The sequence below is a fragment of the Microcebus murinus genome, chromosome 7, assembly GCF_040939455.1.
Source record: "Microcebus murinus isolate Inina chromosome 7, M.murinus_Inina_mat1.0, whole genome shotgun sequence".
In the NCBI taxonomy this organism is placed as follows: Eukaryota; Metazoa; Chordata; class Mammalia; order Primates; family Cheirogaleidae; genus Microcebus; species Microcebus murinus.
This window is the reverse complement of record NC_134110.1, coordinates 5395570-5412045: the sequence shown is the minus strand read 5'-3', so window position 1 is coordinate 5412045 and position 16476 is coordinate 5395570. Positions and strand designations below refer to the sequence as shown.

The window sequence follows — 16476 nt, the reverse complement described above, 5'->3', positions numbered from 1 at the left end:
GGTAACAGAGACCACCACTTGAAGTGCCGGGAACAATGAGACCATCTGTTACATCTGCTAACAGGGCCAACAGTGAAGCGCAGAGAGGGAAGGTTCCAGGACAGGCTAAATAAGTGACACCATTAGCAAGGGCCTGGCTTTTCCACCTCCCCTCTCAGCCATCAACTTCAGACATAAAACTTCCAGAGGAAAAAGAGAGCCTTGTGTCATGTGGCAAGCTCTTTGGATCAAGGGATCTTTACCTAGGAGCCCTACAAGCTGCTATCCGTGTGAGCTCAGGACTTTAGAAAGAAGTATCTGTTTTCTAGCTCTTACTAGTGGTTGTGCAATGTTTTTCTGTGTATCACCAAGACCCACATAGAATTCTCATGTGCATGTTTGCACTGTCCAAATTTTGGTCTTTACCAGTATTCCCCACTAAAAGTAGAAGATTGCATGTATTAGGTCAAAAACTGGAATAATTTCTTTGTGATCAGAAAATTCAGATGCTTTTACAATGTGTTTTATAGGCCCAAAAAGACAAAAGCCCCAACTTAAAGGGGTTTTAAAGTTGGCTGATCGCCAGGCAACTCGTGATGGCTTGAGTATCAAAACAGCAAAGAACGATTATAGTTAATTGACAAATTGAGTCTGTAGAAATTCCTTTCGTAGAATTTGACAAGCTGTTTTTATTACTTATATGGAAGAGCAAAGCGCCAGAAGTTGCAAAGACACTCCTGCAGAAGGACAGTTTGGGCGGACTGCCCAAGCACATATGAAAATGTATTTGAAACTATTGTAATTCAGACAGTGTGTTAATGCCATAGGCATAGACAAATAGAACACATGTTTGGAAATTAGACGTATGGCAGAGCTTAGAGTGCTGATCTATGGGGGAAAGCAAGGCTGTTCATCCAATCAGACAGAACCTGGGCCCTTGGTCCCTTTCTTGCATCTAAATAGATGCAAGAAAACATCATTCAGTTATCAGACATCAATGAATCAGAAGTTTCCAGCTGACTTTCATGAGAACTCTTAAATTTCCTGCAGTATACAATTCAATTAAAAAGAAACTAAAAATTCAAGCAATTAGGAAATGTATAGGACAATCAATTATTCACATGGAAGAAAAAATTGGATTCCTATGGAAACCATACATAAAAAAAAGAATTCAGCGTAAAAGGCAAAACTGTGAAAGTGTTAGAAGAAAATCATCGCTGGGCATAATGGCTCACACCTGTAATCCTAACACTGTGGAAGGCCAAGGTGGAGGATCTCTTGAACCCAGGAGTCTGAGGTTGCTGTGAGCTAGGATGATGCCATGGCACTCTAGCCTGGACAACAGAGTGAGACTCTGTCTCCAAAAAAAAAAAAAAAAAATGTCCATCATTAGCGACCTAGTTCAATCAAATATGGCATATCCATATTATGAAGTACTTAGTATGTGGCCATTAAAAAGAGCAAGTAGGATTTATGATGCTGATACAAAAACACTCATAAGTTGTACTGTTAAGCGAAAAAAGCAGGTGAGTGTAACATCCCACCTTTGTGTAAACAAAGGTAGGGAGAACATACACATGTGCTTGTACATGCGTAGCCTCTAACAAGAAGGCTACACAAGAGACCACACCATGGTTGTTTTTATGAAGGGGACTGGGGAATTCAGGGAGAAAAACACACACCCTTTTACAATGTTTGAATGTTTTAATTATATGTATTTTTCCAGATTTAGCAAATATTAATGTTTCCAAAAATTGGGTTGGGAATGAACTGTGGCTATAAAAATCTATATACGGGCTATACAGTAGACTATATGGGGTGATAGGTCACCACTCTCATCCCCCAGCATCTGGGGGGCATTCAAAGGAGCGACTATGCAGGGAAGGCAGCAATGACACGAATGGAAATACCGCCGTGAGCAAGCAGGTGGCGCTACCGGAGACAGGCAGAGCAGGGAGGACTGGGTGACAAGAACGCAGAGGAGCTCTTGCTCGTGAGTGCTGGTCCCTTCAAAGCAGCCTGCGGAGAGCCGACCCCGAGGATCCCTGGGTTCGGTGCTGAAAATGTGCCAAGAACTCCTGTTTGGACCCGTAAGGTGGTGACACGTTGCTCATCGGTGGCAAATATCGGTCCGCAGAGAAAGGATCTAAATTTTGGAAATAGGCAAATGCATTTGGCCACAAGTTTGGTTAGAGGAGTAAAAGGTCTAGCGAAGCAATTACTCTTTTAGTAGGAGAACGAGCCACGGAATCAGGGCAGACTGCCGCTCCGGTGCCCCTCGGACACTGGCTCGACGGCCAAGCCCAAAAGGATGCTGGAAACACGAGGCGCGCCCCGGCGGCGTGGTGGGGAGGCCCGGCCGCTCCGAAGGAGTCAGTGCTGCCGGGAAGGGGTGCGTTCTGGCGGGCGGGCGGAGGGCGCGGCCTGGCCCGGGGCGCCGGCGGCGGGGCGGCGCGGCGCGCTCAGCTCTTCTTGCGCAGTTGGCTGTACTGCGCGCGGCCCAGGATGGGCTCCATGACGCTGGGCCGGAAGAAGCTGTCGCTGACCCTGCGCTTCGGCTTCTCGCGGGGCACGGCCGGGAAGCCCGGGCGCGCCGGGTTGGGCGTCTCGGCCTTGTCGTCCAGACCCGGGCTGGAGGGCGCGCCGGGGCCCCGCGCGCTGCGCAGGCTGCCACGGGGCTGCCCCGGGCGTGGCGCGGGCTCTGGGCTGGGGGACGATGCGCCAGAACCCCTGCGCTCCGCCTCCGGGCGCTCAGACTCGGCTGGCGGGTTGTCGATGTCCCGGAATTCGCTCTCAGGCTCCATCAGCGACAGCCTGGGGAGCTGAGGACCCGGCAGCTGCGTTAGGACCCCAGCTTGGCCTTCGTCCCCGTGCCCCCAACCCACCACCCCCTCCGGGGCCCTCGCCTTCATTCCTCCACGGGCGACGGTCAGGAGGGCACAGGCTGGGGCGTGGGACAGGAGAATGGAGGACACTGGGGAGACCCCTGAGGTCCTAGCCACTCTGAGCATCTCCACAGTCCAGGCCCCTCAGGCAAGGCAAGCCTCCCAAAGTTTCAGGACCCCTTGGGCCTCCCTCAGGGGCACCCGAGTGGCAGGCTTTCCTAAACGTTCCTTGGGCCAGAGTTGTAGGCTGAGTGCGGCACACACATTGACCTGGCCAGGGTCAGGGTACCCCTGCCTGGGCTTGTTTGGGGCCCAAGGTGAACAGTCTGGCTGCCAAGATCCCTGGCATGCCTCTTGGTGGGAGTGACTGAGTCACCCACCCCCTTGCCAGCTCTAAAGGTGCTTCCTGCCCGGCCCGGCCCTCCTGGAGCCTGCACAACCTGGAACTTGCTCTGGAAAGGGGCCTAGGGGCTCCCAAACGGATGGCATAGGCACGTCGTGGGTTTTTCCTGTTGATGATAGGTGATAGAATCAGGTGGGGACAGCAGCTGGACTCCTGGACACCTCTCAGGATGCCCCTGAAGCCTCCCAACACCCTGTTCCCAGGCAGCAGCATGCAGACCTGCCAGGTTCTTTGCTGGGGAGCCAAGCAGTGAGGGCTGAGCCGCTGGGGCTGCCCAGAGTGCTGGCAGGAGACCCACCAGCAGGTGGGAGGAGAGACATGGGGAGACGCCTCAGGCCAGGGCCATGGGCCTCTATACTCCCGGGCTGGGAGAGGCCTCAGTATGTCAAAATGTTTCTGAGGCACCGGGAATTGCAGGAGGGTCTCCAGGGGGTTGGGGGAAGGAGGGGGCGGCAGCCTCTTCGGTCAGATCTACTTTGTCGTATCCAGGCCTCCTTGGGAGAGGGGGTGGGACTCACCGGCACATAGTGCACCACCGTGTCCACCACATTGTCAGTGACGCCTTTCAGGGCATCCGATAGGGACATGGCCCTCCCCTTGGTTGAGGAGACGGCACGGGCCGGTGTGAGGTGCAGCGCCCTCCCCGCTGTGCCCAGCACGGCTGCAGGTGCCCATGTCACGGCCGAGATGGTGCGCTGGAGGGCCTTCTGCAGAGTGTGCACCACGCTGCCCAGGAGGCCTCGTGGGCCAGGCAGGGCTGCCACCTGGTGGGCCAAAGCAGGGTCAGGGCTCCCGCAGCGACTCCACTGACCCCTCCCCCTCCCTGCAGCCCCCGAGCTAGAGGGGAAAGCATGGGCGAAGCAAATCGGAAAAACTTTAGGCCTAGCTCTGCTACTCGCTGTGTGGCCTTGGACAGGTCACGTCCTAGCTCTGAAATTCAGTTTCTTCACCTGCAAAATGGAGCAATAACCTCTGCTCTGCCTATCTTAAGGGGTGTTGTGCGGGTCAGCTGAGTGACATGGAAGTGCTTCGTTCGCTGGGATTCGGGGCAGGGTGAGGCGTGCTGCACCTATGTGCCATGTCCCTGGGGCTGGGGAGGGAGCCCCGATCTCAGCCCGTGCTTCTGCTTCTCACCTGCTGCACAGGTAGTGGGACCTGGAGGCTCCCAGTCCCCCCCCTCACCTCGCTGAACTTGCTCTCCTCAGTCTCCAGTTCTTCCTCCTCCTCCGACTCCTCTCCCCCCGTGTCCGTCTGGTCATCACAGTCCTCCTCCTGGGTGGCGGTGAGGTTGTGCAGCCAGGGCACCTGCGCCTTGCTCTTCTGCCGGGACACCACCTGCATGGCCGCTGACACACCCCACTGGGCCAGGCTGTTCTGAGGGAGGATGGCAGCAGACTGGTGGCTCAGGTGGGGCTACTCCAGAAGCCAGAGCCTGCCACCCGGGGTCAGGGCCATGTGGTAAGCAGGGCCTGGCCCAGGCAGACTTTTCCTAAAACTTCACTGAGTGGTGACGTACATACGCCAGAGGGCGCACAGCCGCAGTGCTCAGCTCTGTGAATTTTTACAGCTCCACGCACCTGCGTAACGACCACAGCTCAAGATACAAACCGCTTCCCACACCCTAGGAGACTGTGCCCCCACTCGGTCCATACTCCCCCAAGAGTGACCACCATTCTGATCCCTCTTACTATGCCTTAGTTTCATCTATTTTTGAACTTCGTATAAAGGAAACCATACCATGTGTGTTTGTTCATGCATAGCTCCTTTAGTTCAACATTATGGTGTGAGATTCATTCATTCACCTTGCTTCATATAGTAGTCGTTCCTTCTTTTTGATTTCTGTGTAACATTCCACTGTGTGAATTTACCACAATTTCCCCATTCTACTGGGGTTTTTTTTGTTTTTTTTTTTTTTTTTTGAGACAGAGTCTCACTTTGTTGCCCAGGCTAGAGTGAGTGCCGTGGCATCAGCCTAGCTCACAGCAGCCTTAAACTCCTGGGCTCAAGCAATCCTCCTGCCTCAGCCTCCCGAGTAGCTGGGACTACAGGCATGTGCCACCATGCCCGGCTAATTTTTTTCTATGTATATTAGTTGGCCAATTAATTTCTTTCTATTTATAGTAGAGATGGGGTCTTGCTCTTGCTCAGGTTGGTTTCGAACTCCTGACCTCGAGCAATCCTCCCGCCTCGGCCTCCCAGAGTGCTAGGATTACAGGCGTGAGCTACCGCACCCGGCCCCCATTCTACTGTTGATGGACATTCTCACTGTTTCCAGCTCTTGGTTAGGATAAAGCTGATGTGAACATTTGGGCGTGGCTTGGGATACATAAGTGCACGTTTCTGTCGGGCATCCTCCTAGGAGTGGAATTGCTGGGCCGTAGGGTATGTGTGTGTTTGGCTTTAGTAGATATTCCTCACAGGTCTTTAACAAATGAGAAATGCAAGTGGGCCGCAGTGTCCCGTGGGAGGAAACCGACTGAGCAGGCGGGCAGGTGGGCTGAGGCATAGCTTGGTTCATTCCAAACCTATAGGGCGCCCACAGAAAGGCCCTCCTTATAACGCAGCTTTTAGGACACAATTCCATTGTGTGTGAATGGTGGCGCCTGAGGTTCTGCCCACTGCAGGCCGGGCCAGGGCGCATGAGTCGGTCTCGGCCCTTACTGGTAGGTGATCCTCGGTGCAGGGGACAGAGGGGAACTATTCCTCCCGTACCCCTACCAGGGGATTTGCTTGAATGGAAGATGCAGGCATGGTGATGCTTTTAAAAAGTACCACTCAAATGATGGTTGAAAAGTAGTCGTCTTGCTTGCTGCCTTTATGCCTTCATGTTGTTTTTATTCCATTTTTTGGCCTTACTTTCTTATTAAAGTTCCTTACGAAAAAAATCCAGCCTGTCTCTGCTACAATACACAGAGAGGCAGGGGTGGGCAGCTGTGGAGAGTTAGCCCTACCTGGGCCTAGAAAGGCAGCTTACCTTGGGTGCAGTGGGAATGGAAATTAGAAGCCTCTAGAAGGGACATTTAAAAAACCTGGGGGCAACTAAGGCTCTCTCCCTGACAAAACAGGTTTTGTGTTTTGTTTATTTGAGGATGACACTCCCTAGGACAGCAGGTGGGGGTCTCTGCTCCCTCGTAGGCGGGAGGGCCCACAGCAAGAGGCCACTTGAGGGGACGAAGGCTGCAGTGGGCAGACTCCGAGAAGAGGGGAGACAGAAGGGAGTGGCGGGGCAGGACCACCCTAGCAAGGCGGGCCTGCCCTTGACTAACATGCTCTCCCTTCTCTCCCCCTGTGGCCGGGAGGACTAGCCCTCCACTCCTCTTAAGGCCTCTTGCCCTTGAACCTGGAGCCCCTGACCAGGTTGGAAGAGAGAACGTTCCCAGGACAGGAGGGGGCATCAGGTGGGGGATGGAAGGGACCAGGAGGCCCACAGGACTCTCGGGCGTGGGGTCAGGCAGAGCTCGGGGCAGACACTCACCAGAGGCGCCACACCCGGGATCCACATGGCCAGGGCGTGGCCCTGCTTCAGCACCCGGCCTGTGGTCTGCATGGCGTGCTGAGAGAGGGTGCTGGTCAGGGCCCCGACTCTGCTCACGAGGTTCCGCTTGGCCTTGGGAGGCTTCTGGGCCTGCTGGTGTCCAGGAGCAGGGGCTGGGTAGGGATGTGGGGGGAAAGTAGAGAAAACAGATCGGAGAGGGGCTGGGGAAATCTGGGCGGTGTCTAGGGCTGGAAAGCCGCCGTCCTAGTTCCACCGCCAACTCACTGGCGATTTGTGCAATCCACTATTACAGATGGGGACACAGGGCTACATGACCACGGATCCATCTGAAAACCCCGCTGGGCCTTCCCTCTTCCAGAGCCCAGAGCAGTGGCTGGACGAGCCCTCGCAGCCTCCTGCTGACCCCCAGGCAGCGTGAGCGGCCACCCGCTCCATAAAGACGGGTACCTGACTCTTCCTTGGCCGCAGGGAGAAGGAACTCCACCACCTTCTCAATGCCGCCCAAGGCCAAGTCAGCCCCTCCGGAGGCCAGTCTGCCCGCTCGGGTGTTGGCGGCATACTCTGCAGTGTCTTTGGCCACCTCCCAGGCGAGCTCGCAGCTGGACAAAGCAGTCCCCAGGACCTTGTCCGAAGTGCTCGCAATGGGCACGCTGATGCTGTTTCTGGCACTGCGGAGGCGGTTGGAGATGGTGCCCTTCAGCTCAGAGGCGATCTGGGGGGATTTGGGGGCGTCAGGAATGTGAATTTCACAGGTCCTACAAGGGCTGCCCTTCCGGGGTCTTGCGCCCTGAGCCCAGCTCCCAGGAAGGCCTTCTTTACAGGCCGGGGACTGGCACCAATATTTGAGCACTTGGATTAAGCTGGGCTTTAACCTTCCCTGTGCCAACCGCTCAGGTCTCCTGGTTTCTTCCCACCCCATCACTGCCTGTCAAGATCCTACCCATCCTTCAAGGACAGCCCTGCAGGCCTCCTCCTTGGTGGCACCTGCCCTGATACCCTCCTGCACACACAGGCGTCTTCTCTTCCCAAGTCCTGTACTGTTTCCTCTGTCCTTTCCTCAGAACACTGCATTTGTATTGATTTATAGACGTGGTTGATCTTCCTACAAGTTCTGCATTGAAATAATTTGTCCTTCTCTTCATTAGCCCAGGGGCTCCTTTGTGACAAAGACATTGCCCTTTATCTGGAAGAATGGGGAGTGAAGACACAAGCCTCAGAGCCAAACAGACCTGCCCCCATGTGGTCTCCACTTAAGGCCGTGTGGCTGGGAGAAGTCGCTAGTTTTCTCATCTGTAAAATGGGGACAACAGCCCCCTATCCCGAGGGTGGCCAAGAGGATTAAATGAGCGGGCTCTATAAGCACAGGTGCTGGCCCCTGGCACAGGGCAGGGCTCAATGTTTGTGGGATGGACAGGTAGTTGGTCAGTGAGACGGATAAGGTCAGAGACTGAAGCTTAGCCCCCCAAAGCACCTAACGTGGGCCCCTACCATAGCAACTACCAATAAATACGTAGCCAGGTAAAGTGACATTTTCGGTCTCATGGTCCACAAAGGGTTGGATCTTGAGGACATGGCACTGCAACCCTGGGATCCCAATGAGCGTGACCCATGATCTTGGGCAGCCTGTAGCCACCGAGTGATCCAGTGCAGGCCTACGGAGCCCAGGTCCCAGGGCAGGACAGTAGGAGACGATGGGGCCCGCCTAGCTCCTGTTTGAGGTTGCCTCTGGGCTGTGCCTGCTGGTCCCAGAAGTCCCACTTCCACTGGGCTCCACGGGGCAGGGGGGCCCGCTGTGCGGCTGAGGAGCGGGCAGCCTCCACCAGCCTTGGAGTTTGCTGCAGACACACAGAGACTCGCAGCGGTGGGCCAGCAGCTCCCACCCTCCCCTCCCTGAGACACGCACACAGAGGAGTGGGGGGGGGCACTGGGGAGAGGGAGGGGCTCACCTTCTCAGGAGGGTACTGGAGGGCTGGGATCTTTTCCTCCAGGTGGTCCAGGCCTCGGCAGGCCAGCTCGTTGGCGGCTGTGACTGGAAGGGAAAGGCCAGATTGGGGTGAGCACGGCAGGACGGTGGTGAGGAGGAAGTCATTAGTGGAACTATGTGAATCTCCAACAAGTGATGTTCTCTTCCCCCTTCTCCTCCCTCCTTGCCGGCTGCTTGGGGGCTGGCTGAGCATGCGGAGGAAGGAGAAGGGCGATGTGAGTGGGAGGTGGGTGGCCACAGGGCTTCCGGGTTGGGCCTTGGTGGGACCAGGCCTGGGCCTGCCGAGCTCCCCAGGTGACAAATCCCAACTGTAGCCAGTGCAGGCCCCAGACTGAGACGCTTCTTTTTAACCACTAGGAGTTGAGATGGTCAGCTGTAAGCAGAGGGTCACAGGGGAGAGAAAGGGCTTCCGCCAGACAGCAGGGCTAGCACCAGAGGACCCGAATGCTTCAAGGGGACACGGCCCGGGCTGCCGGGACATCAGCTGTGCAGTCAGGTCATGCACGTCGCGGTTTAAAGGAGGGTTCTATATGCTCTTTCCTTCTGCAGGTATCTTGTTTTTCTTTACGAAATTCTCAAGCACTAGAGAGCCCAGATGACCTATCTTCTGATTGGGCAGGATGAGTCCCAGGGAAAGTTTTTGAGGAGCTTGCAGGCAGGGAGGCTAGCCCATGGCCTGGGTCTTCTTTATGTATTTGCGTTGGGTATCCTCAGATTCTCATAATTCTCTCAGTAGGATGGCAGAAGGTGCTAGATGCCTTAGCATTACTGCTATTTCCCTCAGCCCTGTCAAGAGCCACACCTTGGAGACCATATTTTCAGATGGGGCAGAGCAATCTGAACAGGGCACACCTGGCAGGGCCTGCGTGGAGGGTTGTCCTCCACCTCCAGGACCCTGGCTGGTGGCTCTCTGCTGCCCCCGCCTGTCACGAGCCGCCACCATCAGCCGCTAGACCCAGAGGGCTCCTCCTCCACTCCCTGCAGGCCCTCCAGCCCTGCCAGGCCAGCCCTCCGCCCGCTCCTCCTGCCTCTGGGCCAGACCGATAGTTCTCGCTGCTGTGGCTGCTGCTAGAGGGGGGGGTCTGGTCAGCCCCGGGCCCCTCTCGCCACGCCCGCGCAGCGCTGCCCTTCCCTACCCCTGCAGACTCTTTGGCCCCTCACTGTTACTCTAGGAAGATGCCAGCGGGCCACAGATGAGGCATCTATAGATGAAAAGAGATCTGTGTCTGCATCTTTATATCTACAGAAGAGAAGACAATGTAAAGGGATGGAGGCAGCTAGGCAGGCAGGCAGGCAAGCTATCAGACGGTCAGACAGACTGGCGGGCAGACAGACTGGCGGGCAGACAGACTGGCGGGCAGACAGACTGGCGGGCAGGCGGTGAGCATCAGGGAACAGGCGGCGGCTGAATGCCGCAGGACTCACACTGGGTGGACAGCCTGCGGACCACCGGCTCCATGCTCCAGGCAGCAAAGCTGCTGGCGCCCTGCACGCCCTTCTCGTAGGCATTGCACACAGAGGCCACCAGGGGGTGGGCTTCCTTGGTGCTGGTGTAGGTCTTCTGGACGCACTCACAGGTGCCACTCACCACAGGCAGCTGCAGGACCCGCTGCAGCACGTTCTCCTGCTCCTGGCATGGAAGGAACACATTCAAGTTGTCCCACTTCCCTCTCTGACCTCCCAGGAAGGTGACCCCAGGCTCATGGAGACCAAGGGTGAGGCTAGCCTGAGTCCCAGTGGCCTGGGAGGAACCAGGGCCAAAGAGGTCTCTGGATGCCCCAACCACGGGAGCATGGGGTTGTCCACAGGGAACACGAGAGCCAGCCTGCCAGGCCCTCCTGGCCACCAGCCAGGCTCTGGAGAGCCGCTGAGGCAATCTCTGGTCTCCAGGGGCCAAGCCAAATCCTGTCCCTGCCCAACCTATCCCCCCACCCCACCCCAATTTACTGGTAGACAGCAAGTGTTGTGACATCCAGAGTTCCAGGCCACCTGAGATCAGTGGCTTCATCTGGACAGTTTTCTGGCCTTTCTGAGACACTGCCTGTGTACGCTGGCCCCGCTGCCTAGAACGCTCACCTTCCTCCCACGGCCCTTGCTGCCTGGCGGAATGCCATGCCCTCAACACTCAGGGGACCGTCCCTTCATCTGTGAAGCTTCCTGACTCTCCTCCCTCACGTCAGAAGCCACTGCTTCCTTCCCTGGGCTGTCTCTACATTTGTCACACTGTGCTGTGATTATGTGAGGACTTGTCTCTCTCTCTCTCCCAGTACACTGTCATCTCTGTATCCCCAGTGCCCGGCCTAAAGTGTGGCACGTAGTGTTAGTCGGATAAATGAATCATAGTCAGGGCAGTACCTAGTAGAACGTGTGAGTTTAAATCTGCCCAACTATGTAGCATCACAGAATCTGAGGCCTCTGGGGGACTCTGCAGCCAGAATCCTTTCTCTGGTAGACTTGTATGTGAATGTCTCCCTGGATGGGAGGGCTCTCTCTTAGTGTGGCCTGGGCCCCTTGTTGGACAAACCACTTTCACCTGTCTCACCCTCTGCCCCCTGGAACAGCACTGAGCAAATCTATTTACCATTCATGGGTTGGCCCTACACATATTTGAAGTCAAAGACATCTCCCTTCAGAGGTCCCTTCTCCACACCAAATAGCTCTTTGGAATACCAAATAGTTCCAGCTTAGTTTATTAACGGTTCACACCATGGTCTGTGAACCCCTCCCCTGGACGTGCTATAGTTTCATGTTGGCTTTCTTTTTCTTTTCTTTTTTTTTTTTTTTGAGACAGGATCTCACTCTGTTGCCCAGGGTGGAGTACTGTGGCATCATCATAGCTCACTACAAGCTCAAACTCCTGGGCTCAAGTGATCCTCCTATCTCAGCCTCCTGCGTAGGACTACATGCACACGCCACCATGCTCGGCTAATTTTTCATAGAGACAGTGTCTTGCTAATGTTGTCTAAGCTGGTCAAGCAATCCTCCTGCCTTGGCCTCCCAAAGTGCTAGGATTACAGGCGTGAGCCATCATACCTGGCCTCTTAAAAATGTTGGCTTTCTTAAAAATATAGCACTCAAGCTGGAAGACAGAACTCCAGGTGTGGTCTGAGTATGCAGGGTGCAGTGGAACCATCACTTCTCATTATTGGGGTGCTGTGCCCTTATTGATGCATTTCACTTTGGCAGCAGTCATATAACTAAGCGTTAGATCACCTAGGAACCTTAGTGAAAACACACCGGTCTTTAAGTAAAACAATAGATTCTAGTCATGCAGAGGGCAACAAAATTTTCTAGCTGCCATTATGCTTCAGGTGCTGGCCTGTGTGCCTTGGTGACATGACCTCACTTAATTCAAGCAGCCCATTATCAGCACTGCTTTGCCAATGAGGAGACAGACTCAGAGATGTGAAGACATTTGCTGAAGATCACAGAGAGAGTAAGTGGCACAGTCAGGATTCCAAGTCAAGTCTGAAATGGCCTACATGGGGATTTGCTTCAACATAACACAGGGCAGAGGAATTGATGGGGGTAGGATGAGGCAGGCCCGGCCACGATGCATGGTTGTTGGGGCTAGTAAAGGGTACATGGGGCTTCCGTCTACTCTTAGGAATGTTAACAATTCTCCACATAAAAGTTAAAAGGAGAAAACTGTCCAGGTCTGACTCAGATGTTTGAGCTCTTGTGTAGCTTTAACTATGATGTTGTGGCTTGGTTCTGCTCTGCAGGTGGGGACCTCGCCTGTTCTGTTTGCAGGTGACAGCGTTAGAAGATCCATCAAGGAGACCCACGTGGACACGAGACAAAACAGGCCACATAGTGTAGCTTTTTATCCACAGGCAGGTTTTAAATTTGAACTAGAAAAATACTTTGACTAAAAACAAGAAAACATTCCCTAACATTTTGGATGGAGCCTTTGGGGGTTGTTTTACACAGAGCCAAAGTGGGAAAGAGGTCCTGGGAGGGAAGAAAGCACCGTCGGCTAGGATGGCTTAACTACGCACCTGACCATCTTATGCCTTTCTCTACGGTCCAACACAAAACTTACCACAGCAATTCCTAATGCAAAGGTTAGTTAGAGCCTAACTTGGGACAAGGCAGATATTGTACAGGTTCATAATTTTTAAGTTTAACTATCTCAACTGTGCCCAAATCAGGCGGCATCAAGTGTACCTAGAAGCATCAAAACCATTCTAAGTCACGGTGAAAACCAAGTCAGAAACACAACACCGGACACCCTGAACATCCAGCCGGTCCCCACACACGGCAGCAGAGGCTGTGCACCATCCAACTCCGGGAAGTGCCCTCCACCACATGAATGACACCGGAGTTGGAGAGCATAGGGGCTCTGTGCTGGAAACACACCCAGCTGGGAGGTGCAGAGCACGGGCTGCATCAGGGTTCAGAAGATGGCAGTTCCCTTCTTCCCCATTCGTCCTGCCCCTCAGCCAGGATGTCTGTCCTTTTTCTCCAAGGTGCTTAATTTTTAATAGGCATCTTTTTCCCCCTCCCTCAGATATTCCAACAGCCCCCTACAAAGGTAGGGAGGGCAAGAATAACTAAGATACGGTAGTTGATGAACTAGGATTATAATCTGGACATATCTTACTCTACATCCCCTTCCTCTCCCCTCCCTGCTCCTTCCTCCCTCCTCACTTGCCCGTGCCCTGTCTCACATGCGCCCACGTTACTTACAGGGAAGTCTTCGTCCAGCAGGGTGGGGTCCTTGTTGACTGCCATCCTCGCTCTTCCAGCTGCAAAGCAGAGAGTGCCAGGTCCCAGCAGCCCTCAGGCTTGAGATCCACGGGGCAGTGCCCTACCTCTCATGGCCACCAACTGGGCCCAGGCTGCCTGGGAGCTCAGTTTTCCTGAACAGAAGGCATTCGTTTGAAGGGTAAATGTCACACACAGAGGCCACTCCTTAGAGCCCCATAGCAACCAGTTGCTCCACAGCCTGCTTGTCAAGACTGATGTTTCTTGTAAAGGCTCAGGGTAAGAAATGACAAATGCAGATAGCCATAGAGACAAAAGGTTTTAGATGAAGTCTTGGGGCTCTAAAATGAGGATCCAAAAGAGACTAAAAGAACAAGTTTCAAGGCAGGCATGGTGGCACATGCCTGTAGTCTCAGCTACTTGAAAGGATGAGGCTGGAGGATCGCTTAAGCCCAGGAGTTCCAGACCAGCCTGGACAACACAGTGAGACCCCCATCTCCAAAAAATAAAAAAATAAAATAAAATAACAAGTTTCAGCTTTAGTCTCCACCCCCCAAATGAAAAATCACTGGGTTAATTCCTCTTTTTCTAAGCAAGCATCCATGCCAGTCCTTCCCTCTATGCTCAGCCAGGTGAGAAAGCAGCCACTCTTCAAACCAGCTATTTCAGCGGCATTCTGGAAAAGGCAGTGATCCCAGACCCCAGAAGAGCTACTCTATTCTCCCAGTCATTCACCTTGAGTCTCTTCCTCAGTAGTTTCCCTTTATTCCCAGTAAAATTCCCAAGAGGCCCTTACCCTCAACTTCTTCCCTTTAATGCTCATAAACAAGCAAGGAAAGGCAGATGCCCCAGGACCCCACACTCACTGCAGCGGACCCCCACCTCAGTCTCACAGAGCCAGGCTGCAGAGCCTCCTCGACAGAAACGATTCCAGTCACTCCAGGGAGGCTTGAGCAATGCTACTAACGAACAGTCTCCTAGCTAGAGGGGGCAGAGAGGAAGAGAAAGCGAGGTCAGCCAGTTATCTAACCCAAGGTTAGATAGACCCAAGGTCCCCTGGGCAGAGCCTAACTTCTGCAAGGACATTTAGCCAATGAGGAAGTAGATGACAGAGTTGAAGGAGATCAAGGCTCTAAGGATTTAGTATTCCAGAGCCATGAAGCATTAGTTCTATTATGTTTCTAGCCCTCAATTCACAAAAAAAACTGCTTTCCAGAAAAAAAGTATTGGGATATATGTCATTAAACTCATAAGCCCTAAAATTCTCTATAATTCTGTGATCTTTGGCTCCTTTTTCACAGAGGGTCTTCTGGGACAATTGTCAACCCATTCCTCCTATCCTTTCTTAATAACAAGAATGAATATTGAACTGTAAAATTTAAGCCCACACAGGAATAGAGTTCGCCTGAATGTACTAGTCCTTGATTATGGAAATAAATTGCCCTCAGTGAGAAAGAGAGAGAGCTGGGGGATGAGTCCTTAACAATCTAGCCTTTGAGGGAGCAATTTCAATCTCTATAAATTCCTAGAGTTGAGGAAAATTCATTGAACATTACCTGGCCTAAGATGTCATTAGCATGGGCAGTGAGAGAGAGAACTGGATTTTTGTTCTCCTAAGCTCAGAGAAGTGGGTTTGTTTGTTTGTTTGTTTTTTGAGACAGAGTCTCACTCTGTTTCCCAGGCTAGAGTGCCGTGGTGCCAGCCTAGCTCACAGCAACCTCAAACTCCTGGGCTCAAGCAATCCTGCTGCCTCAGCCTCCCGAGTAGCTGGGACTACAGGCATGCGCCACCATGCCCGGCTAATTTTTTTCTATATATTTGAGTTGGCCAATTAATTTCTTTCTATTTTTAGTAGAGACGGGGTCTTGTTCTTGCTCAGGCTGGTTTCGAACCTGACCTCGAGCAATCTGCCTGCCTTGGCCTCCCAGAGTGCTAGGATTATAGGCATGAGCCTGGCCGAGAAGTAACAGTGTTGACCAAGGATCTATTACCAATCAGTAGCACCCAGACAACCAAGAAATATCACCTCTCATTCCCTTCCTTAGCAAGGACTTAAGCACAAACCCAAGTTCAGGTTCCTGGCTTCAAAGATGATGGAATACTGAGGTATACACCATCGTTTTCAGATTATTAAAGGTCTCTCAATTAAAACAGATAATAGGAGGATAAAACTTATTTCCATTATTGCTAGAATTATTTTGTATCGTTGACTCTCTGCTAAGTCACATGCGGCAGGCAACAGGAGAAAGAGCAGGGGCTGGGGAGAAACAGTGCCTTATGACAGATCCTTGGTGATAAATTCTGTCTCTGTGATATAATAGAGAAGTCAGGAAAGGAAGGAAAGAGTCAAGCAGGAAACCTCCAAAAGGAGTAATAAATATGAGATATGTTTAATACTTATTGACCCAACCTCGGCTTTTGATATATCAGACAGTCATGGAGAGGAAGGGAAGTATCTAAAAAGTGGCCTCTGCCCCCATTTCAAGGTTCAGGACAAATTATTTGTGAGGCTGTCTGGACAGCAACCTGGGCCAAAAGGCAGTTTCAGCCTTTGGAGTACTGGCGGTAGGCCAGAGGGAGTAGAGGGCTCTGTGCCTGAAAGCTCTGCTGACTAAGCCGGTCCTTTGGCCGCGTTAGCTGGGAGTACAGATTGTAGGTGAGAGGTGAACGGTGGTGAAAGGGCCTAGGGGGGTCCCAAGGGAAGAGTCAGTTTTCCAGCAGCAGCTTGCAAGGCAGAGAGTTGTACCCTCTTTCCTTCCCTATCCCCACCTGTGCCCCCTACCCCTCCACCGCCTGGGAGCAGGGACTTTGGCCATCTTGTTCACAAGTAGGTCCCCAAAACCATGTGTCGCACTCAAACATTCAACATTCACTGTTGAATAAATGAATTCTCAGGCAACAATATTCAGTTGTGAATGTGCTGGCCTGTATATCTATTAGGAACTTCTTTGATTTTTGGAATCCCTCATGAATGTAGAGGTTTGGGGGTGTTCCTAGAACACATTAACAGACACACGAG

General features: G+C 53.0%; 1 protein-coding gene across 3 annotated transcripts; it reads right to left on the bottom strand.

The window, feature by feature from the left end:
- Positions 1–1663: 1663 nt before the first annotated feature.
- PLIN1 (perilipin 1) lies at positions 1664–14478 on the bottom strand. Of its 3 annotated transcripts, none has more exons than XM_012763333.3 (9): positions 14340–14478; positions 13440–13498; positions 10173–10377; positions 8710–8792; positions 7211–7475; positions 6743–6915; positions 4450–4641; positions 3786–4031; positions 1664–2801 (listed from the first exon to the last, which is right to left on the bottom strand). In XM_012763333.3, exons 2-9 carry the CDS (start codon positions 13482–13484, stop codon positions 2442–2444), a joined length of 1569 nt encoding a protein of 522 aa, XP_012618787.2. In that variant the 5' UTR covers positions 13485–13498; positions 14340–14478; the 3' UTR covers positions 1664–2441. The 3 variants fall into 3 exon arrangements, with proteins under 3 accessions (XP_012618787.2, XP_075860868.1, XP_012618788.2); XM_076004753.1 differs by having other exon boundaries at positions 14351–14478; XM_012763334.3 differs by lacking the exon at positions 14340–14478 and adding an exon at positions 14254–14305.
- Between the last annotated feature and the right edge of the window lie 1998 nt (positions 14479–16476).

Excerpts from the sequence above, each read along its gene's own strand:
- PLIN1 (XM_012763333.3), bottom strand. The coding sequence starts at position 13,484 with ATGGCAGTCAACAAGGACCCCACCCTGCTGGACGAAGACTTCCCT. Across the intron at positions 10,378-13,439 it reads TGCTGGACGAAGACTTCCCT|GAGCAGGAGAACGTGCTGCA; the intron begins GTAAGTAACGTG and ends CTTCCATGCCAG. Across the intron at positions 2,802-3,785 it reads CGGTGGTGCACTATGTGCCG|CTCCCCAGGCTGTCGCTGAT; the intron begins GTGAGTCCCACC and ends CCGGGTCCTCAG.